This window comes from Lepisma saccharinum, chromosome 2 (assembly GCF_977018435.1).
Source record: "Lepisma saccharinum chromosome 2, izLepSacc3.1, whole genome shotgun sequence".
Classification (NCBI taxonomy): domain Eukaryota; kingdom Metazoa; phylum Arthropoda; class Insecta; order Zygentoma; family Lepismatidae; genus Lepisma; species Lepisma saccharinum.
Window position 1 is genome coordinate 206,328,565 of NC_139230.1, and position 24,977 is coordinate 206,353,541.

The 24,977-nt window shown below is 37.2% G+C and overlaps 2 protein-coding genes across 2 annotated transcripts in view; one reads left to right on the forward strand and one right to left on the reverse strand.

The window, feature by feature from the left end:
* The window catches only part of LOC145981081 (uncharacterized), a 70,369-nt gene extending 54,526 nt beyond the window's left edge, over positions 1-15,843 (forward strand). The window contains exons 2-4 of the mRNA XM_083114213.1: positions 9,716-9,836; positions 11,237-11,405; positions 14,832-15,843. Of these exons, the coding sequence (XP_082970339.1) occupies positions 9,725-9,836; positions 11,237-11,405; positions 14,832-15,504 (954 nt within the window). The 5' untranslated portion in view covers positions 9,716-9,724 and the 3' untranslated portion in view covers positions 15,505-15,843. The remainder of the gene's footprint in view (positions 1-9,715; positions 9,837-11,236; positions 11,406-14,831) is intronic.
* A 1,546-nt stretch (positions 15,844-17,389) lies between these two features.
* Positions 17,390-24,977, reverse strand: part of LOC145984282 (putative serine--tRNA ligase, cytoplasmic) — a 32,830-nt gene continuing 25,242 nt past the window's right edge. The window contains exons 8-10 of the mRNA XM_083117920.1: positions 23,552-23,649; positions 22,040-22,169; positions 17,390-18,796 (exon numbers count right to left, since the gene is read on the reverse strand). Of these exons, the coding sequence (XP_082974046.1) occupies positions 18,675-18,796; positions 22,040-22,169; positions 23,552-23,649 (350 nt within the window). The 3' untranslated portion in view covers positions 17,390-18,674. The remainder of the gene's footprint in view (positions 18,797-22,039; positions 22,170-23,551; positions 23,650-24,977) is intronic.

Genomic DNA, 24,977 nt, shown 5'->3' on the forward strand with positions numbered 1-24,977 from the left:
TTTCCTATTACTACATGAGACAGTGCCGAGACAAGCCTCGAGTTTTGAGGATGTCCTACATTTCAAATATAATGATTTCTTATTCGTCAATGTATTCACCGAATCTAAGAAACTGATTGTAATCAGTTTCCTGACCTTGACTGGTAGCCGACTGGTGTACATTCGGAAGTTCGCTGTTCGAATCCTAGATTAGTAATTATCGCTGAGTTTTCAATTGTATTGTACTGTTACCGACCTCCGTGGCGGAGTGGTTAGCCCAGCGCGCTACAACGCCAGAGCTCCCTGGTTCGAATCCCGGCGTGGGCATGGATGTTCTTGTGTCACTCATACGCGATTAGCCAAAAGTGGTAAAAAAGCGACGCAAATAACAGAAATCAAATCAAATGTATTGTCCTATTTTATTTACACGAGACTAACACCGGTATAGAAACAAAACAAAATGTCCTGACCTTGCCTCAATTCTGTCTTGTCTCCTTTTCACATTTGTAAAGTTTTAGTCCATCAATAACATTTGTCTAGAAAGAGTAAGATAAATTGATGCTAGTGTTGGTAGCACCATTGTCTGGTAATATGAAGATTCAGTTATCGAAAATAACATTTGGAAACATATTGTCTTCGACACCTTGATTCGCTTCCCCATTGGCGTGGTGGCAACGTTGACGCCTTGTAATCAGGAGGTCTTGGGCTCAATTCCTGGTGGAGGCACATTAGTGGTTCGGGTCCCAGTCTCGATTAGCCTATCTGAGCATAAAATGGACTCGAAGCAAACTTTGACAAACATTAAACTTTGTCATCGTCTCGATAAAGCTAGAAAAGGTCAACAAAATAACCAAAATGGGAATACAACTGAATATAAATTGCCTAGCCGCAGAAATTTTAACGAAACTGCCAACTCTAACAGCAGGTATTGTAAGTTCGTGCATCAAAAAATTCGAAGGAAACGTGCATATTTGCCATCATGTTTGTGCCGACCTACGCGACAGAGTGGTTAGCACAGCGCTACGAGGCCAGGGGTCCCGGTTTCGAATCCCGGCCTGGGCATTTCATCATATCATCACTCATCCTCATCTTCGCGATATGCGAAGTAAAATAAATAAAATAAATCAATCAAACCATCATGTTTGCAAGCAAAAGATCGTGCTGTCGTTAATGTCAGTACTCGTTACAGTAGTAGATAATAAATAACTTTAAATAATAAAGCCAATATAGGGTGTAAGGGGTGCCTTTCCGAAGACACCGAAATGTCAACCTCTTTTCCACGTAGTACACCCTGGACTGCATTTTGCAGACTAGTGAGGCTCTGGCGCCTGGACCCACAGCCAGTATAATCCTCGTGTGGAGCTCGTGTTGTATCGGTCCTGTGTGTTTACGATTTTCGGTTCACCCATCTCCATTCAATTGATTGATTGAATTGTTTTTGTTTTTTTACTTCGCTTTTTGTGCCACGTCTGGCTAATTTGCGAAGATGGGGATGAGTGATGATGTGATGAAATTGATGAATGGACACTCACAAACATCCAAGCCCAGGCCGGGATTAGAACCCAGGACCCCTGGCGTCGTAGCGCGATGTGCTAACCACTCCCCACGAGGGCCGGCTCATCACCATTCAAATTTTGACATGAAAGAAATGGCGGTTTCTTTCATTTTTGTTTCCCGCGCCGGCATGTTCCCTTTGGGAATTCGCCACGATAAGTAATGCAAAGAGGTAATCGTGAATTGCAATTAACATATTTATGCATTTATGTACGTATACGTGTATATGACGTGGCGCAATACCAAAAGGAAGACTGCAAAAATGTTTTGAAAGTTTAAGTGCCGCACGAAACAGCAAGAGAGGAAAGAGGAAGTGCATGTCAACTTCGAGGCACTTTTCAATGGATTGACAGATACTGTGGAAAAACACACAACCCTGACTAACGGCATTTTGTAAATCACAATCGTCGGCGCCATTTGAGAATCCGGAGTGCAATATTCATAGTCGAGGGTGCTTCTGCACGCAGCCAATGTGATCAGATACCATCTCACCGCGGACAGCCTACCGTTGGTTTTCTGGAGACGCTGAATTCTTTAACGGTATTGCATGGGAAAGTGTACTGTTAGATATGTTGTAACGAACCAGTGCAGAGTGTGTGGTGGTTGTAGAAATCGCCTTGCTTTCATTTTGGCTCGATGGATACCTTTTGTTGTTGTTGTAGATAGGGTACGCCGACACTGGTGACGGAGTGATTAGCACAGCGCTACGACGCCGGGGGACCCGGATTTGAATCCCGACCTGGGCATGGGTGTTCTTTATGAGTGCCCCTTCATCATATCATCACTCGACGTCGCGATTAACCAAAATCAGAAGAAATGCGACGCTAAATAACAAATCCAATCAAACACAGGCGTAACTTGGTGGGGCAAAGTCCGGAGTTTGATTCTGCCCCCCCCCCCCCCAAATTAACTCCCTAGTTTGATTCTGCTCCCCAAACTTAAGTCCCAATTTTGATTCTGCTCCCCCAAAGTTAAGTCCCAAGTTCGATTTTGCCACCCCAAGTTATGCCCATGCCATTTAACTGCTTGAAGAAGATTGGTCAAAAGTACTTTTTTGTACATGCTATTAGTGAAAACTAATGGTTGTGAAGGAGTACTACTACATAAGTACGTACAAAGGTCTCCGCAATGGGTATCGCTACCGCTGTCGCCTTGTAATCAAGGGGTTCCGGGGTCCAATCCCCGGTGGAGGCACATTTAGATTGTTCGGATTCCAATTTAAACTATAGGTCCAGACCCGATTAGCCTATCTGAGTATAAAGTGGGATTTAAACAAATTCTGCATAAGTCAGAAGTCTCCTCCAATTATTATTCTGTATGTCTTCCTCTTTCCCTGGACTTAATATAAATTTAACATGTCCTCTTCAGCGACTCTATAACACATTTAAAACAGAAAGCAAGTAAAATTTTACAATGTCTCTTTCTCAGATGTTAGAGAAGCTGTTCAGTACTGAAGGCTACATCATGGACCGAAAAAGCTTGCGTCAGGCTCAGATACGGTTCCATTACCTTCTCCTCAGACCTGCCAGTGACAAATTGTTGGTAACGTTTTAAACTTGAGGAAGAATGCTCGCTGCCCTTGACCCTGTCTGACCGCTCGAAAGATGCTCAATCACGAAGAAAATACCGTATGTCCACTGTCCGGGATTTGTCCATAGCCAGCAAAAGAATTTTGACCGTTGCAGCCACTCTTTTATTCTAAAATACATATTTTGTTGGTGTGTCATTTCTAAGCTTTCATGCTCGTTTATTTTTTAATTTAAATGATGATGTGTTGTGAAATAATTTTAAATATATTTATTGTACATTTGCTGCACTTAACATTGAGCGATAGAAAGCTATTTTTATTATCACCATTCACAAAATCAAAGAACAATTTGAAGGAGAAAATATAGCAATCTGTTCCGGAACACGAAACTAATGTATGCAATTATTAAAATTGTGTTAAAAGTGCAGTCTTTATAAAGCTTTATTTTACTCAAAATATTATAGTGCATCAGAAATGAAAAATATTAGACAAATCTCTCGAAAATCACTTAAGTAAAATGTACATGAAGTAGATCGCGATTGTGCTGCCATCTATGAAGCAATTTGTAATAATAGAAATTTTAGTTCGCCTTCTTGTCATGCTTTATTTGGCATGAATGAAAGAATGAATGAAGTTATTTTATGTCGTATATCTGCCACTTTTGGCAAATTACGAAGAACGGTTCTGTTGTTTTATCCACACACCCCTAAAATTTTATTAACACCCCTTAAAATTATTCAGAAAGTCCTAATTCAAGGTTATTTTGACTCTAAATTTACACTCCAATATATGCGAACTTACAACCCCACCCCCCAAGATGGAAAATTATGGATAAAATCCTTTTAGATAAGTCTCCAACAAGAATATGAATGTGAGCGTCGTTAGCCGGTGGAGGGGGGGACTGCAGTTTGCAGACTAATGAAGCTCTGGCGCCTGGTCCTGCAGCCAGGAAAATTCTCTGTGGGACTTGCATTATGTGCTGTCCATTTGTGTTTGTGAATGTCCTTTCATCTCTTCCATCGTATCACAATATCCTCACGATTATCTTCGCGATTAGCCAAAAGTCTCAGCTAAATGACGTAAAATAAATCAAACCAATCCTTCTATCCCTTGTTTATAGTTTGGAGACTACAGACACATTTTAAGAGGGGGTTCAGCAACTCCAAATATGTTGTTGCTCGTTTCAAACCATATGAAAATTCTAGGTTGCATAAAACTTACGTGCAAAGACGAGTTTCTTGATGTCAATCCATCATAGCTGAGCTTTTTCCGTGGCATCTTTCAGTCTCTTCCAGGCTTGATTGATTGATTTGGTTAATCTTACTTTTCTGCCACTTTTGGCTAATCGCGAAGATGAGGAGAAGTGATGATATGATGAAATTGATGAAGGAACACTCACAAAGAACACCCATGCTCAGGACGGGATTCGAACCCGGCACCCCCCCCCCCCCACGTCGTAGCGCCATGTACTAACCACTCCGTCACGGAGGTCGGCTCTCTTCCAGACGAATGCTACTTCAGAATCTATAACGAGGAACATTACAGTTTCTACACTTCTTGTCACTTTCCGCGGCCTCTCTCCACCCCAATGGCGGTTATCCCATTAAATCAACCACTGAACTTTAGTCAAAACACGTTTTTTAATGTTATATTTGGCTATTGACTTATCCACACGCCCCCAACACACCCTAAAATTTTTAACAAAGGCCCGCCCAATGTATGGTAATTTTGCCTCTTACATCCCCAGATGAAAAATTCTGGACAAGCCCCCCTGTTTTTGGCGATATCGAATGTGATTGTCCCAGAAAATATTCCCACACACCCCTCTGCCCACCCACTCATTTTTTCTGGCATAATTATTGCCAGTATACCATAATGAAAAACTAAATATGCTGACCAAGGCAGTAATTTATTTTATTAAAAAACATAAACTAACGTAACGTTTCAACCTTCTAGCAAGGTCTTCTTCAGACTCTGTATCAAGTACAAAAGTCTGAAGAAGACCTTGCTAGAAGGTTGAAACGTTACGTTAGTTTATGTTTTTTAATAAAATAAATTACTGCCTTGGTCAGCATATTTAGTTTTTCATAATCATGGAAACAAGGCTTAATGGAGTTATAGTATACCATAAGTATGAAAAATACGCAAATTATATGTGAATGAGTATATAGGCTACTCTGTGTAGATATTATTGACATTTACTGTTATTACTTTATCGGATGATTTCCATAATTCAAGAGAGATTTAGATTTAAGTTAGCATCTGCAGTACTGGGGGTGATGTGAAGAGCACCACACTCAGTTAGCTTTACATAATTTTTTCCCCGTCTGTTCATTATTATTTTATTAATAACAATGGAAGTTTAATTTTACAGTACTACCCACAGACCAAGGTGGCTAAATTACACACTCACATAAAAATATAATAGTAATACCCAGTGGGGTTTTTCTTTCTGGGAAGAAAGGTTCCGATATTCTTCAACTTTTGTTGTTGTGTTCACCATAAAAACTTATTAGCATCCGCAGGGAGGGTTCACCCTCTTGAAATAAAGAAAATGGGCTATTTCTCCTTACTCCCTCCCTTTTATTCGTAACTCCTCTACATCTTTCTTTCCTTGTATCGTTATTGGTTCGTGTTTACTTCCTCTCTTCTTAACCATTTCTTCTTCTATGTTTTCCCTCCCTTTTTATTCTTTCTCTCTATAGATCTTCTGATCTTCCTTCTCTCTCTCTTTTTCTGCCTGCCTTTCTTTCTCTCTCTCTGTTCGTTCCTGTTTATCTTCGAAATTTCTTTTCTTCCTCTCTCGCTTTCCTATTTTCTTTCTCCCTCTGTCTCTCTAGAATCATTATTTCTTTATCTTCTCTGTCTCTCTCTTTACTCTCTATACTTTCATTTTCTCTCTCTCGTTCTGGTTCCTCCATTTCCTTTTCTCTTTCGCTTATCTTTCACTCCCTGCGTGCGCGATTGTGTTGTCTCGTTTCTTCATTCCTCTTTATCTGTCTCTCACTTATGTTTCCTTTTCTATATCTTTCGCACAGCGCGCTACGACGCCAGGGGTCCCAGGTTCGAAACCCGGCCTGGGCATGGGTGTTCTTTGTTAAGTGTCCATTCATGAATTTCGGACCTCCCCGACGGCGTAGTGGTAACGTCGTCACCTTGTAATCAAGGGGTCCTGGGTTCGATACCCGGTGGAGGCACATAGTGGTTCGGATCCCACCTTAAACTGTAGGTCCAGTCCCGATTAGCATTTCTCTGCTTAAAGTGGATTTAAAGCAACAATTCAATTTTTTAAAAAAAATCATTCATATCAACACTCATCCTCATCTTCGCGATTTGTCAAAAGTGGCAGAAAAGCGAAGTAAAATAAACGAAATGAATCAACAAATCGAACATCAGCTCCCCCATAAACATTTTAATTACAGTCACGCACCCCTCTTTTCACATATCGCATTCGTTTGACCTTAAATCTTCGAGAAAGTTCGAGTTCTACCACTATCAGCAACTGGCAGCCTTCGAAAGGACGTTACCCAAGGCTCAACAATGAAGATGTCATCATTCCCCAAGGACATTCTCAGATATTCCCAATCATAAGGCCGGACGGTGGGAAGAAAATCGTTCCGTTCTGTTGACGGCGAAATCGGGCGAGCGACCGTGACTTGCCATTTATGCACGCACGAGGAACGATATTTTCTTGCAGGGTGGTTACCCGGCGCCATTTTAAACTCAAGCTAAACGGTCACTGATGAATGAACCGCGATTGCGCGTCGTTTTAAACTCAAGCCTAATCAGATTATCCTGGCTTTGGATTCAGGGACCACTACCTCGTTGGCGTGCAAGAAGTAGTTGCCGGTGTGTACCACGGGCAAGGACTACAGGGAGTACAGTGCGAACTCCACGAAAAACTTTGGAAATCACGCATGAAACATTCCGATCTACTGTTAATAAGCTTTTGTGGAGCTCGAACTGTGCCTGACAACTTGAAACTCATTTCCCTCACAATGTACGTTTGTTGAGTTCGCCCTTCGTATCCGCAACGCCTCAGTTAAATAATGAAAATATACTTGTTGTTTAATCGTAAATATTTATTTCCGCTGAACTTATTGGAAGGCAAGGATTATATTGGGATCATACGACTTTGAATGACAGTACCAAAGAATATTCAATTCTTTATCTATTTGACATTAATTTCCTTGCCACGGCTGATTTTTTTTTTTTTTTTTTTTTTTTTTTGCCGACCTTACCTATACCTAAGCTAGATAATGAAGACGTTCTCTTACATCATTATCCTTATACAGTCTTTTAACCTGTCCATGTAATAAAATATATTAATTTGATTTGAATACATTTAATTATTTTAAACATTATTGTTGTTGTTATTATTATTATTTTGAGACACTTTGTTTGGAAACCCTCCATGAAATATATTTCAAGATATGTGCCTGACTACGGGGAAGTGAGGTTGACTGTAGGGTGCCTTAGTAAGGTCACCCCATGGCATAGTGGTAACACAGGCAAATTCACAAATTATAATCAAGGAATCCCAGGTTTGGTCCCCAGCGAAGGGCATTGCACAGTGTTACATGTTAAACTGCAGGTCCAGATATGATTAGCTGTCTTAACTTCCATGCTTGCCTTATGGCTTGGTCACTATTATGGGTGCAGAAAATATTGTGTTGAAAGTTCTAACTTTTATGAATTGAAGCATAGTTCCTCATAATATCATCAATATTTCCATGAACAACATGAGGAGACCATTTCTCCCATAGTTTCTGGATTTACCACATTTAAACACAACTAGTTGGACAATAATTGCATTAGTGTATTCGAGTAGACAAACTTTGTTTTCCAATAATCACTCTTATGATTTATACCTTTGTGTTTATAGAAAGAGAGATATTTTATTCTTTAATCTTTGGGGTTTAAAGAATAAAATATATTTATGCAAAGAGAAACTTTATATATTGAACACCATTTATTGATTTGGTTCGTTTTACTTTGAATTTCTTCCACTTTTGGCTAATTGTGAAGATGAGGATGACGGATGATTTGATTAAATTGATGAAGGGATACTCACAAAGAATGTCCAGGCTGGGATTGAAACCCGGGACCCCTGGCATTGTAGCATGCTGTGCTAACCATTCTGCCATGGGGGCAGCACATATTGAACAATAATAAACAATTGGTTGGTTGGTTGATTTGGTGTTTTAAGTCCACTTTGTGCACAGTAAGGCTAATCGGGACTGTACCTACAGTTTAAAGTGGGATCTGAACCACTATGTGCCTCCACCGGGTATCAAACCTGGGAATAATAAACAATTAGATGTGATTAGAAACAATTAAATTATTAGATGTAAACTACAATAAACAACACCTAAAATTATACAAAAAGTTTCTCTTGTGGAAACTATTTTGAACTAGTTCAGGTTAGCTGTATGCTTCATAACCATTGCACTATCTATGCATATAATAATAATAACCCATGGTGCGACAGCCCTTGAAGTTCGAAGACCTTGGCCTAATCTTCCAACTGCCAGTCTCCCTCCCACAATCCTACCAAGAAGAGTGGAGATCTTCAACCGGTAATGGGGTGACATGTGGTCTGCATTTTGAACCCCCAGCCGTTATAGGAGATATCTGCGACCGGGTTACACTACTCACTCGTAGGTCCCCAATTTCCTCATGATAGGTGGGTTGCCACCGGCCCTATACACAGGTCGAGAACCCAGACATTGAACCCATGCCATCCTGCAGTCAGAGTCCAAAGCACAATACCTTAGATCGTACGGCCACGGAGGAGGACACTACCTATGCATATGGATTCTGTAACTTTGTCTAGAACATTCATATGTGAAAGATAAAGTGCTGTGTAACTTGACATCAAGCACCAGTGCAACATAGTAGATGTTAATAAATTTTGAGTGAAATGTTGGATAGTGGAAGTTTCAGATTTCATTTTGAAATTCTTGAAATAATTGGTAATTTCATACAAAAGTTACCAGACACCCAGTGCTGTTCATTTCAGACACCAGCCAGGTAACTAATAAGATGTCAGACCTCAATTCGCTATTATCACAGCATTTACTATTCGGAGCAGGCTTTCCACTAAGTTCTGGTATATTGCTGGTGGATTTTTTTGCATTCGTCCTGTAACCTCGTGAATAGTTCATGGGTGGTTTTCAATCAAGTGGGTCTGGCATGCAACCGATGCTCCAGTTCATCCCAAAGATGTTCTATAGGGTTCAAATCGGGGATTTGAGCAGGCCAGCTATGCACATCCACCCGATTGTCCTCAAACCATGATGCAATGCACCCTGCTTTATGGACAAGGGCATTGTATGGGCAGCATGCTATTGTCTAAATTGTCCTCATAAACACCACTGTTGATGTTGCCATTGACCAAAACTAATGGCCTGAGCCCAAACCGGGATAAACAGACCCAGACCATGACACTACCTCCATGTTCACTTGAGTGTCCGGTGACTTTTTGCTATATAGTGTATGTGAAAATATGTGTGAAACAATGGAGTATTGAATAACCTTCATTAATATATGTCTCTGAATTTGTATCTATTGCATACATGTTAAGAAACAACATAAAATAGAAAAATTTCCTTCTAATTAATTTAATTTAATAATTTAATCATTTCCTTGCAGAAATAGAAGATGGATAAGAAGTCTCGAGCCATGAATGATCTCAGGACACCTATGGCATGGCAGCACAGAAATCATAATTACCATCAACAGCATCAGAGCTTTTCTGACAGATTTAACCATGGTAAGAATTGTTGGAAATGTTTTAGATTTTTTAACAAAGTACAGAGGATTTTTGGTGAAAACCTCTTGTTTCCATTTGAAATGTTACTTTCTATTTACAATGCTAGGTGACAAATCTATCAAATTCACTTGAATAGAAGTACAGTGGAATCTTGATAATTCAAACCTCAACATCTAGAATTCCTTGATAAGTCGAATGTTTTGTAATCCCCTTGAATTGTCCATAACATTCAATATTAATTTTACCTCAACAACTCTAATAAAACCTTGATGAGACGAATTTTTGTACAGTTTATTGGATGCCGTTCAAGCTCAATAACTCGAAGGTAGACTATGAAAAACCTCTGAATCGAAGTTAAATTCTAATCACCTCTATAACTCAAAGTTTTAGTCACACGGACCTCAATAAGTCGAAGTGTAGGGTGTGTACGTACAATGTCAGGTGATCAACAATCGTGTCGGGATTTGAACTCCCCCACCCTGCCATGTATGTAACCATCATTGTTAATGTGCTTAGTGTGTGTGCCGACATTCAGAAGAGTCAGTAAACTTTAGACCTCTAGAACTCTAAGTCTGCGAGTTTGGTCCTCAATAACTTGAACCTTGATTTTTTTTTTTTTCCCTCAAGTTCGAGTTATCTAAGTTCCACTGTATTTCATTTTTCAAAGCAAAAAGGAACAAATTTTTAGCTGCACTCACATGGTTGTATCTAAAAAAAGAATTTATGGAAAGTACAAGTTTGCTACAGTCTGTGCATGTATTTGATGTGTGATGACAGAAGGCGGTGTATGTAAGAAATGAAGGGCTCATGGGTAAAACATGGCAAGTGACATTTTGGTCATTATTAAATTATAAAGTAAAAAGAGCCATTATTTAATTTTAGCATGTAATTGCCATGACACACATTGAACGTTTCTAAAATTGGTAAGCACAGCACGAAAACAATTTATCTACAGTATAGCTTGTAATAACCTCTCTGCTTAATAAACTCAATAATGACCAAAATGTTACCATGTTTTACCCTTGACCCCTTCAAACGATTATTGAATAACTCATTGTAACACACAAAACTGAGCTGACCTAAGTTACCTTTGACAATTGTACAAACTATGAATTTTAGCCACAAATATTATTTGAAATTGTACATACCTTTAAATATATCAATATTGTTTAGTTTCTTTGCGACTTACTTTTTAAAGAAAATTGTGATTTCAAGTTTTAGCCTTACATAACTGTAACTTCTTTAATTAAATTATTTATAGTGCTACAGTATTTCAAATTTTAATGCAACAAATTATTTTTTAATGATATGAACATTATCGGCAGTTCATTGTGTAAAAAGTGCCTCTCTCTTGATCTATTATTTCTTTGATTTCACACCAGAATTTTTATTTATTAAAGGTCCAGAAATTGCAGAAGAATACCCATATGTTAGTGATGATCCTGGGCCACGAGAAGCATATGAAGGACGAAGTCAAAGTCGGCATCGTCCAAGATCACCAAGTACAGACACAAGTGTATCAGAATCTGTGACAGATACAAATTCACAACTCAAGTATGATGGCACCATGTAAGTACTTGGAACATAAAAAATATATTACTTGCATGTATATTAAGATGTAAAGCTTTATTAGCAGTGCTCAAAATGAGGGAGGATGCATGGGGATGGTATCCCTCCAGCTAGCAACATTTTCGCAAAACATCCCTCCAGTTGTCACATTACCATGTTAAACTATAGAAGCATCCCCCCCCCCCCAGCCTCAATCAAGCATCTTCCCAGATAACATTTTTCAATTCAGGTGCCATTTATTAGTAGTTTTCATGATACTTACAAATAACATATCAGTAAAAAAATCTGACACCAGTACAGATAGAAAGTGTCATAAAATGACCATATTAGTGTGATGTCACACTGCAAGATTAAATCCAAACAAAGTAGTCACATAGTTTTAGCATTGAATTTTGCATCGAAAGACTGTGACAGCAGTTATGAAACAAAATTGTGATAAATGTGGTAGATCAATATAAAGATGAGATTTCAGAGAATACGTCAATGTATTCCACATACCTTACACAGGAAAATGAAAAGAATTTAAATGAATTAGGAAATAGAGTAAAATGAATGGTCCTACCAGGTTTTGATCCGAAACCATCCAGAATTCATTTCGGCAAAGGTGAGCTCAGTCTGGCTTGGTTGAGCTTCGGCTGTGTTTGGAAACAGAATGGCTCGATTTTCTTTTAAAATGCATGATTTTCTTACTCCAGTTATTATTTACCTTGTATATAATGTATAATATATTGACATATTCTCCAAAATATCTTCTTTACATGGATGTAAGATACGCATCATAATTTTGTTTCAGAACTGCTGTCACAATACTTAAAGCTACCCCTTCCGGTGTAAAAATTCAATGCTTTTGAATAGGCTAAAACCATGAGACTACTTTGTTTGGACTCAAATTGTGCTCAGTTGTCTGCTGTGACGTCACCACTAATATGGTCCATTGCAGTTACCTAATTCGATTTTGCTTTAGTTTAATGACTGCAGGTCCTACGTGCATGCAAGAGACACTCTTTTCCAGAAATTAGAAGAAGTGGGTGAAGAGATTTGCAAGTAAAATTGGCAGAATGAATAGAATAGCTCTGGTATTGAATATGAATCCAAAAATTAATATACTTAGTGACAAACTTCCTTTTAATGTGGAAACTGAAAGCTTTGAGGGTGCAATACAAACACATTTATTTAACATTAACATAAAGTAACATTCTTACTTTTTGGACTTTCAACCACTGTGTTAATTTTTAAAATACCAACGTTTTTGCCTCCGTCTTCAGGGTAGTGTGTAGTCTGTTAAATCATATGGTGTCTATGTTTACAGATCCATCACCAACCCAGCTTTGGCTAGTCAGCATACAAACGAGGATCAGTGTAGCACATGCACTGGGAGAACTGTATGTCCACAACCATTCAGGGTCTGACAGTAGCACATAAGCAACACTGAAGCAGTTCTTTTCATTTTTGGGGGGGTTGATATCCTACAGCATCAATCCTTTGACAAGGTGGAGCCTGGGCCACCACAACATAATCCTCCCTGGCAACCTACATACAAAAATAGGTCTTGAAGTGGCCACCTGACAAAGTGGAGCCTGGGCCACTGATAACCCTCGCTGGCAACTTCATGTACATAGAGGTCATTGTGACCGACAGACGAGGGTGGAGCCTTAGCCACAGAGAATAATTCTCCAGGGAAACCATTTATATACACCATATGATTTAACAGACTACACGCTACCCTGAGACGGTGGCAGATTCAGCCTCCGAAACGTTGGTATTTTAAAAATTAACACAGTAGTTAAAAGTCCAAAAAGTAAGAATGAATAAATCACCACTGATCAGCTACAAAGAAGAATAAAGTAACATCTAGATGCATAACATGGCATAAAAGGATTTTTATAACAATTTACTGTTGTTTGAAGAAAATGTGCATCTTTTAGATATAAATAATTACTGTCTTGTGGTACAATAAAAAAGATACTCACATTTCAGCACTTAAAACAAAGTTTGGTAATCCATTGTTTTGGTACCAGAAAATAAAGCATGTTTTTATTTGAATTTTGCATTACAATTAATGTCATGTAAGCCTAATGAAATTTATTTAACAACATGAGCCACTCACTTAATGAAAATTGCAAGTCAACAATTAATTCCATATTTTGATTAAAATAACTAAATATAGATTACCTATAAACCCTTTTTTGGCACATACAAATCAATACCTGCCTATTAGTGTACAATGACTAGCTAAGTAAGGTTGTGTAGAAGAATAAAATCCATTGGCCTCCATGTTGTAATACCAGAGGTCCCAGGGTCGAATCCTGGTTGCCAACCTCTGTGGAAGAGTGGTTAGCACAGCGGTCATGGTTTCGAATCCTGGCCTGGGAATTCTTTGCTAGTGTCCAATCAAATCCTGGTCAAGGTGTGGATAGTTTCATTGTATTTGTCTCATCCATTTCATCTCTCTATAATTCGTTCTCATCATTGTGATTAACCCCACAGATAGAAAAGTAACATAAATTAACCAAAATAGCACTTTCAATTTGATTTTTAATTTGTTACTTACTGTCTCTTTTCTGCCACTTTTTGGGGTGGCCCTTTGCAGACACCCAAATGCCAACCCCCCATCTATGACGTAGTTCACCCTGGACTGCACATTGCAGACTAGTGAGGCTCTGTCGTCTGAACCCATGGCAGTAAAATCCTCCATGGGTCTCGTGTTGTGATTTTATGATTGTACTTTCATCCATCTCATCGTATTACCATTCATCCTCATCTTTGCGGTAGCCAAAAGTGGCAGAAAAGCAAAGAAAAATAAATCAAATCGAGCAATCTGCTACTTTGGCTCATTGCAATGATGAGAATGAGTGATGATACGATGAAATTGACAAAGGGGCACTCACAAAAAACACCCATGCCCAGGTTGGGATTCGAACATGGGACCCCTGGCATCATAGTATGCTTAGCTAACCACTCTGCCATGGAGGCCGGCACAGAGCCATTTTCAAAATAACATTTATCTAGTGGTGCGCTCGGGATTTTTGAAAGGGTAGGGGGGGACGTATATTTTTTTTAGTAGTCCGTCCACATTTTGCCATTCTTTCTTTTCTTTGAAATTTTCTTTTTTAGGAATATTGGGTCAAAGGGGAGGGGGTTATGATCCCCCACCAAACCCCCTCCCTTGAGCATGCCACTGTATTTATCATATGTCTTTTCAACTTACATGACCTTCATGAAGGTTAAAGAAGAAAAATCTTGGAATGACATAATAACTGTAGTGTGTTAAAAATAGGAGGCTTTTGGAATGTTCAATGTTTTTGTGTTTTGTCCTAGGTATATCTTATAAGTAAGTAGTACAGATCAGCATGTAGTGTTGGACACTACGTAAGTAAGTGAGCCAAATAAAATGCTTGTAACAATTTCTGCATAATTTCTTTTTAGGCAAGTTTGCAATATGAGAGGACCTATGAACACCATGCGTTCTATGCAGTCAGTGCCTATGCTCGCACTACCTACTTGGGATGGTGAGCCATGCCCCGTCCATCACATGGGAATTATATACCCAGAACTCTTGCACCCTCAGCCAAATATACATCTTCTACCTCCACACATCCCTTCAAGGAGAGCTATGTCTTCCTTCGACCTTCGAATTCACTCCCCACCCCCTCCCTTGTATGGATCGCTACCCCCACTCTCACCACAGCCTCTATTAGCTCTACCACCCCCTCCTCCCCCTGCGACAATGGACAGAAAGTCCATGCATGGTTCCATGCTTATGTTACCAATTCCTTTATCTCCTGAACGATCACCGCAACCACCTACCCCAAGTCTTCCATCCCCCATACCTCCCCATTTGCTGCCGCCGATGATGCGTCCACGGCCTCTTGTTCTGCCAGCAGACACCAGTTCTCTACCAGAGCCACTGCCTGTACGGGACCCAAGAAAGACTGGTACATCGGCGACACCTCTTCCAAGCAAAGATAACAACAGTGATTTCACTCGTAGGAAAACTGTTCATTGTTGCAAAGGACATATGATAGTACTGTGGATAATAATTAGCATAATCCTTTTGGGGATAATTTTAGGAGTTGTGCTAAGATTTGTAATCGCCTGACAAATGGAACAATTGACCAATAAGGATATTTTTGCCCTTATGGCAGCTTGCTTTGTCTTGACTACAAACGTGATATTCAACATTTTTACATATTCATCAAATGTAGTGAGTGAGAAAGTTCACATGAAACAGTCTAGTTTTCTTAAGAAAGAAATTTTGCTGGGAAAAGGGAAGCTCATCACAAAGGCATTTTTAGCTAATTAAAATGCCATTGCAACAGCCAAATAATTATGTGTATTTACATTATTTAAAAGAAAAATTTGTATATCCCAATATATTACTATGTAAAAATATCATAATACTCTACAATTATTATCATGTGTATATATTTTTATATAAAAGAATATTGATTATTAAAGAGTTTTAAAATATTAATGCATGTTCTGATTGATAACAATGTAAGAGCCGGCCACCATGGCAGAGTGGTTAGCACATCATGCTTTGATGCCAGGAGTCCTGGGTTCGAATCCTGGCCTGGGCATGGATGTTTGTGAGTGTCCATTCAAAACTTTCATATCATCATCGCTCATCCCCATCTTCGCAAATTAGCCAAAAGTGGCAAAAAGCGAAGTACAATAAAGCAAATTAACAATTTAAGAATTGTAAAAGTAAGAGGTGATTTTATAAAAATAAAAAACCTGGAATATTGCTTGAGGATGACATGTCCAGAAGTGTTATATTGCAGTGCTAGATATTATTTCTCTTTGTCTCAATCCAGTAACACCTGTGAAACTGCTTTTTTAGCATATATTTTTTTTTAAAGGAATGCAGATTCAGTTTCATCTCATGCAAAGAATTTAAATAAATAGCAGATTTTATGGATTTTTCAAGTTTGTCCCTGTGCGAAGAAATTACACAAAATTTTATGAAGAAATCCTTTCTCTACTTTATTTTCTGTACATGGTAAATAATTAGTCTTTAGGAACTTTACCTTCATGAACATTCCATAAGCATACACAAAATAGGATTAATAGGTACTTACAGCCTGGATCTACTTTATTAAATGGTTATCAACATTTCAAAAAACACATGTCTTCTTTCTCAAGGTACACTGAATGGCAGATTGTGTGCCTTGAAGAAAAACGTAGCTTTTGAAACACTAACGGTAAATTTCTCGTATCGGACAAATAGATTTCTTCAAATTTACAGCAGAAATGCAGTTTCTTTATACTTCTGGAAGTTCGGGGAAGTGTTTTCTCACATCATTCATTGAATTTTGCCGGTAAATCATCTATTTTTTGATATAAATGTGTGACCGATGCACGGAAGCTCTTGCATCCATTTACTTCCAGGTGGATGTAGCCTGTGTGTGATGACGTAATCCCAGTCAGTGTTTCCAAACATGTGTTTTTGTAACTGAAGAAGGTACGTTTCTGCAAATGGTTCATGGGGCTATGCGAGAATGGTGTGTGGGGCTACGTATATTTTTTTCGAAACCAATTTTTAACTATTGTAACCTATACGTGACCCTACCTAACCTAACCTTACTGGAAATGGTTCGTGGGGCTATGCGTCAATGGTTTGTGGGGCTACGTAGGTATTTTTGGGTGCAGTGGGGTGGAAACACTGCATGCCGAGTACGGTAGTGAAACTGTGACCGCCATTTTGCGTGTTACCAAAGGCAAAAGGAAACTAAGAAAACTTACTCAATATGTCGCAAATAGAGCTTATTTCCATGAAATAAGTGAAATGCCACCTTCAGCAATGTTTCTCAATGCAGAATCCATACTAAGTATGAATATTCAAATTAAATGAACTAGCAAATTTCAGCCGTTTGTCCGATACGAGAAATTTACCACACTAACTAACAACCATGTAATAATGCAGAACCACACCAAGTACATTTTAATATTTTTTCATGTATCCACATAGTGAAGCAATGCACAAATCTGGCAACTTTTAATTTTACTGACATGCTATTAACAATTGGCTTCCTGGTGAAGACCTCTGAGGTGGTGAAATTTTGAACATAGAAATTTACTGCAAAACTAAGCCAAGTTTTCGAATCATGTTATTCAGCAATAAATTCATAAATTTTTTGTACAATTTAGCATTTCAGTGCAGTATCATATGGACCAAGTTTGAGTACAAATGGTATTGTATATTTGAAATATGAACTAATCAGGTTTGATAACTGAAATTTTGAGATTACTTGACACTAAATTCACTATATTTTAGTGAAAATAATTTTTGACAAAGCTAGCTCGCTCTCACACTTTCTCTCTCTGTGGGTGTGGGTACAGAGTGAGTATGTGAATACAGCAATGATATTTGCTCAGTATGTTCTCCCTCTCTCCCAGCATGCTCCTGTCCCAAACAGTGAAGTTAACTGCCACTATGTAACTTCACCTGTGCGGTCAGCTACACCTCTTGATGATACCTAGATTATCTACACGAGGTAAGAAGAGATAAAGTTTGTACAGGCATGAACAAAAGTCGGATGTAGTCCAGACACAATATAGTGAAGTTAATTTTTAGGTTTGAACATTACTGCGTTAGGACATATCATTTTTTGTTCCATCTATTTTTATCAGTTCAACCTGATCATGATTAACCTGTAAAAAATATAGACATATGAATCCTGAAAACACATAAACAATGGAAGAATAGAATATATTATCTTGCAGCACAATATTAAACAAGAGTAAAGTAAAAGTAGCTATTAAAATTTATGGCAACTGCATTCCTATTAATAAAGAGGTAATAAAAATGTACCTGGATCAGTAAATAAATATGAAATTTGACGTTTCAATCTTTTGACCAAAGATCGTTGATGTAAAAAGCTGGGGATGTTGAGATTCATTTCCAAGGTAAATGTTTACTACTATTTTATCAAAGTAACACTCTCAAGAGTCCTTTACTAGCCACACTCCACCAAACAAGGATACCTCCATGGTATACAATGTGCAAATTTATTGTGATTTGCATAATCTCGCTGTAAGGGTTAGGTGATGGATATAAATTCCACATTTACCTTTTTCTCTTGTTTTATGTATGTCAACTCCTACCCATTTCTGCTCACTACTGTACATGATTTAGTAAAACATGCATTCAGGTAACAGAATAGTGAAACATATTTATTTCTGTAATTTTGGTACCAAAAGCTAACACAATCACTCGTGCCAAATCACTTCATGGCATTTTTAAGTAAACTTGTGAAGTAATGTCATTCATTCTTCCTTCTTCTTGTCATCACCTTTCCCACCTTCACTTGTCTTTGTTTTTCGTTGCTTTTTTGTTTCCATTTCTTCAATTGGAGCTGGCTTCACAAATGGGATTTCTTCTTTGTATGCTACGAAATCAAGAATAAATGCAATAAGCACCATTACATGCAGGATAGAACATTTTAACTGTAGAATGTTTTCACGAGTAATCAAATTGTTTCGTTAAATCAGTTTTCAGTAGTGCTGATGTTAAGTGTGTGTTGAAAATGTTCTTTTCCTTAATGCATATAGCCACGTGACTGCAATGTTTTTTTTTGCCTTTGAAAAAGAATGGCACATGTAGACATTTACTTTACCAAACCATGACATATAAATTATATTTTAAAAAAACAACACAAAAACAGCAGAATTTTGCACTAAATTACAGGCTACTTATACATACAGTCTGTAACAAAATAATTGCGCCACCGCTAAAAATGAGAATATTGAAATATGTTTAAATTACCATTGTAATAATGTGCAAAATAATGGCAAATTACACCTGGGATTGTTCCTTGATTCTTTTTTGTTATTTTGCACTGCTGTCTTTCATTCCACTCTCTGCCAACAGGTGTGTCTGATGTCTGTGTGCAAATGGCTGTCGCCTGTTCCTGACGTGCAGGAAATCATGTGAATAGTGGGTGGAAAATCTGCGTAATGGATTTCACTCTATCGCTAGATTACTAAAGTGTGTCTGAGATGTAGTCTGGACTATTCTCAATTACTAAAGTCCAGTAACTGTGACCATTGTACAGGCATGGAGAAAATCCTAAGTGACACTTCACCATGCAAACAAGGCAAGATTATGGCCCTGAAATCCACTGGTTTTTCATATACCGACATATAAAACAAGGCTCAGGATTAATCTAAAGTAAAATATGAGAGGTATAATTGTCTACATATCACCTAAAACACAGTTTGCGTTCCATTGTGTTAAGTGGTGCTGTTATTTTGTTACATACTGTACATGAGATCAGTAAAAACAGCATCAATTTTACACATAAATGCATGCTGATATGTCTACATCAGCTGATATCAATAGAGATCCGAATAGTCTCTCCTATCCCTACTTAAAATAAACCTAATCCACAAATATATGCATCTCATAAAAACAGATTTTATCTAAAGTTAATAAACGGATATAGAAGCAATCAAGAAATATTAAAATTAACCCCAAAACATTTTTCTCTTTGGTTATTATTATTAGTAGTACAAAGAGGTGTTTTTCTCTCTCTTTTAAAAAAATAATAAAGTAAGTAATTAGAAAAGTGGTGTTGACTTATCAGGGAATAATGCAAATAAAACTACAACCAAGTGTAATGCTAGAAAACTGTACTTTTAAACACTGGAGCAAAAGTAGCTATCTATGTTGGCAAGGACAAAACTGAATAGGTGAAGTCAAGTGCAAAGGTAATATTCAACACTTACTTATTGATAACTCAATTTGAATCAGTTTTAACATTCAAGAACTTAGGAGCAATGTGAAGAAGAAAATAAAATCAGGCTTATTTCAGGCAACGCATGTCACTTTTCTGTTCAAAAATTGAAAATATACTCAATGGTAATGCATAATCTCTTCCAATGTTAGAAGAATGAAATTAGGAAGACTTTGATGGACCATGCAACATGCATGAAGGAGAGGGAAAACTATTTTACATGATCTTTGTGGAAGTCTGGCTGTGAGGGAGAATTCACAGTGAAGCAACAGGTGACATGTTTCAATTGAGGATTTCACCAATCGAACACAGGCTCGTGCAGCCTGTCATGTTGCTACGGTGTGAAACGTTATTGTTGATTGACTCGTTCCCAAGTGGAATGTCTCATGTTGGTCTGAAATCTCCCTAAGAGACCTGCGAGAAGGTTAATGTTTGCATGGACAAGAAGGAAATTTGTAAGGACAGTCAACTACTTTGACTTGAATTTGGGATTGAACTACTCCAACTTAGAGAGAGAATGGAAGCCTGTTAGTTGGATATGATCTCAATGACAATAATTCTGTTGTACGAATTCGTTCAATGTATGCAAACACCTACAATATTAATACCTATACCATCTCAGCTTTTGTTTTGGTAGCTCAATGCACTGAAGGTTCAAGGTTTGAGTCCTGGCTTAGACATGAGTGTTCCCTTGTGAGTTTCCTTTCATACAATTATCAATCACATTGTCACAACAGCCTAAACTATAAATACACCTATCATCTCAACTTTCCATTTTGACTCCATTTGGCATTGAGTAGAACAGGTAATACCTAAAGGTTGACAGAAACATGAAATGTGAAATAACACACTTCAATATTCATTTTTCGTATTTTTCAAAGGTGAGAGGTGAATTTTCCTAACATATTCTGCCACGAAATGATGTGGAATGAAGTGCAAAATGTGAAATAAACTCTTAAACATGAAATTTAGAGTTGATTTACCACCACAACACTTTTTGAAGTCTGAATTATCCTGAGAGTTATGCAAGTCACAAAAAATTGATTAATTCTGTTGTAAATACTTGAGAAGCAAAAATGAACTCCTTTACACAGGAATAAACTTAATACTCAGATAACTACATAAATGTGCTATTAGAAGGGAAATTTTTATTTTGTGCAGTTTTTCAAACAAATTGTGAAAAATTTTCACCATTTGTAATGGCCTTGTCAGTGATCACTGACATTTCAGTGAGAGTGATGATGCATTTCTGTTAAACTGTCATTGACAACCATCCTGTGTGTGGAACTCTTGACATGATAGAACGAAAGGGAATAATCTAGAATGCAAGGGAATACGAACATTGAAATGAAAGTAACAATTTGTAAGTTACATGTTTATTAATTTTTCAGTGTTTAATGTGATTAACATTGATAAGTTAATATTGTGTACAAGAGTGTTGGTTTCTCTGAATAGATGAAGGAAAATGTTGAAATGTGTTATTTGTGAAAGTAACATAAATTGTTTTCCTGCATGCATAGAGTTTGTGTAACTTAAGTTGTCGTAGTTCCTTGCCTTACAAAAAAATGCTGAGAAGTCTGATTGAGGGACATTAGCAAACTTAGGACAATTTACACAAGTCATTAGGTGTGTGTCACATTTTTACACAAAAGTCATTAGGTGCATGTCACATTTTAACACCAAAATGCCATTTTATATACATCTTATCATCCCGAAATGTGCCTAGTTTTTGTACCAAAAGCCCAATCTTTTATTCACCATAAATATGTGGCCCTGGTAATACCAAAACTTGCGTGAATTTACTGTGTCAGTTTTGAAGTTCACATTCACCACTACACACATAAAACCTGTCCTATAATATTGGTTATTTTTCGGAACAACAAGTCATTAACTTACCTTCTGGCATATAGGTTTTCAATGCTTCTGGGATCTTGATTCCAGTTTCAGTTTGATTTGCTTCTAGTAAGACACAAACAACTCTGGTAGAGGCACACATTGTAGCATTCAGCATGTGCACATATTCAGTCTGAAAAATAAAATTATTGTATCTTCAGCCAAATCATTATCAGTTTTCAATTGAAAAAACTATCTGCTAGTATAATTTCTTATAACAACAGAGGAAATTGACAACTGCTAGTTTATTACATACTATGGACAGGTCAATATCAAAAATGCTAATTAGGACTATATTTTTAGACTGGATTCTGAACCACTCTGCAATGTCTCCTCCACTACTACCTCTTGATTGCAAGAAAACAGCATTTCTTCTGCATCACTGGATACACACACACTTACATATGAAAGGAAAAAACAAGTTAGTAGCAAGAAGCAATGGCCAATATCTGTGTCTTGGCTGCTACACCATGAAAAATTATTTAGCTAGTTGCAAAATCTGTCATTACAAAATTCATATTTACTATGTGCAAATTACTCACAAGATTAACAATATAAATTCAGTTTTACTTAAGTTTTTTTGTGAGTATAGTTCATTCTTCAATTACGACGTTTCGAGAGATAACTTCTCTCTTCTTCAGGTTATAAGCAATTCATAGGGTCTTAGCTTTGTCAAAATTTCTTTCATAGTCAACAGGATCAAGGATTAGATGAAATGTGAGCGGGGAAAAAATATAGGAAGATCGATTACACATGGACAATTTACGTGCTGAAAAGCCATCGTTACCTAAGTTAAAACCTATTATAAAAACTTATTGGTCCTCCTGTATAAATTTTTAAAAACTGTAAAAACCTTTAAAATTCTAATTCTAATTCTAATTTCTAAATTCAAATTCGCAAGGGAAGCTCATTGCAGACAACTTGACTGTGAAATAGTGAACGGTTTTTAGAATTTTAAAGGTTTTTACAGTTTTTAAAAATTTATGCAGGAGGACCAATAAGTTTTTATAATAGGTTTTAACTTAGGTAACGATGGCTTTTAAGCACGTAAATTGTCAGTGTGTAATTGATCTTTCTATATTTTTTCCCCGCTCACATTTCATCTAATCCTTGATCCTGTTGACTATGGAAGAAATATTTTGACGAAGCTAAGACCCTATGAATTGCTTATAACCTGAAGAAGAGAGAAGTTATCTCTCGAAATGTCGTAATTGAAGAACGAACTATACTCGCAAAAAACGTAAGTAAAACTGAATTTATACTGTCATTACAAACCTCTATAAACTCACAACATGAAATAGGTTAGCTGCAGTTGGCAAAAATGCTAAAATTTGTCACTCCCCCTCAAAAAAGCCTGCTTTTATGCAACTCCAGGGAAAATATATAAAAATAATAAATCTTCAGCCAGTATCTTTCATTAAATATAAACCAATACTTTCTAATACCAACTATTATCAGCTGATATTGATTCTACACCTTAGCCCTAATTTAAATGAAGAAAAAAAGTGCACTCACTTGTGCATTCATCTTCTTTGTTTGTCCATATCTTATATGAAGATTCCTGGACTGATAATCAAGGCAATTGCTGCATGATACCAATTCCCTGAAAGCACCTGCAAAGACAGATATTACATTTTAAAATCCCAAGTAAAAAAATAATACTGAATAGACTAAATAGAAAAAGTGAAAATGATGTTCACAGTCATTAATATCAGTATTAAGTTGTACAGGGCTACAAGTATTCCAATCAATGATTGATCGATTGATTTGCTTTATTTTACTTCGCTTTCTTTGCCACTTTTGGCTAATTTGTGAAGATGTGGATGAGTGATGATGAAATTCATGAATGGACACTCACAAAACATCCATGCCCAGGCTGGGATTTGAACCCAAGACCCCTGGCATCGTAGCACAATGCCATGGGGGCCGGCTCCAATCAATGAGATAATAATTTAAGCAATGAACTATGTTAACAAAGAAAATTTGTCTTGCATAGTAAAATTATTTTACTTGCGTCAAAATATTGTCTTATCAGTGTAACACCATATTGTGCTCCACATTTTATACTTAATTAAACCAGTGGTTCCAAAATTTCTCAGTGGATGGTGGAAGAGGCCATCAAAATTAATGAAAACATCTATTAATAGTTTTGAGAATAAAGTAAATATTATCCCAGTTTTTACGTAAGATTACAGTAGATACAATATGAAACAAGCAAGCAGCCCTATTATATGTACATGAATGCAATTATTATTTTAATTTGGATATTTTACTTAAATTTGTTTCTTTTTTGTAAAATAATTTGTGTTTGGAGCAATACCTAATATAAAAATTTAATGATTTTCACAATATATTTCTCATATTCATTTGGGTAAGGATGTCGAATCGACCCTTCCTATTAGAAATATGTATCATCCATCGTTGGAAAGGGTATGAATCAAGTATTCCAGAAATGTAGTATTAAGTTTGAAGAACCTCAATTATAAATTAAACATAATGAGCCTAATATGTTATTTTAGGCTTGTTGGGTTTAGTTATCTTAGCACAAATAATACATTTACAGTGTATTTATGATAAGAGAACCAAACCTAACAAGACATAACCTAACAACGTAGGCATTCCTCGAGTGATGTCACAATGCAGGGTTGTCCTTACTTTGTGCGATAAGGGAGACAAGTGAAGTCAGGGTCTCCCTTATCACACAACGCTAGGACAACTTTGAACAATAACATCACCAAAAAGAACATATTTCCAAAACAAGTTGAAGAATCGCACACATTCACATGCATATAAATCAAATATCAATAGTTGTTTTGCAGAAAGGAATATAATAGTCATATGATCTTGGCCAACTACATACCAGCCATCAGGAAGGGTGTTACATGCACTTGGGTTGAAATGACCCAGCTGGTTTATAAAGGTTTAACTTTAACTGGGTCAT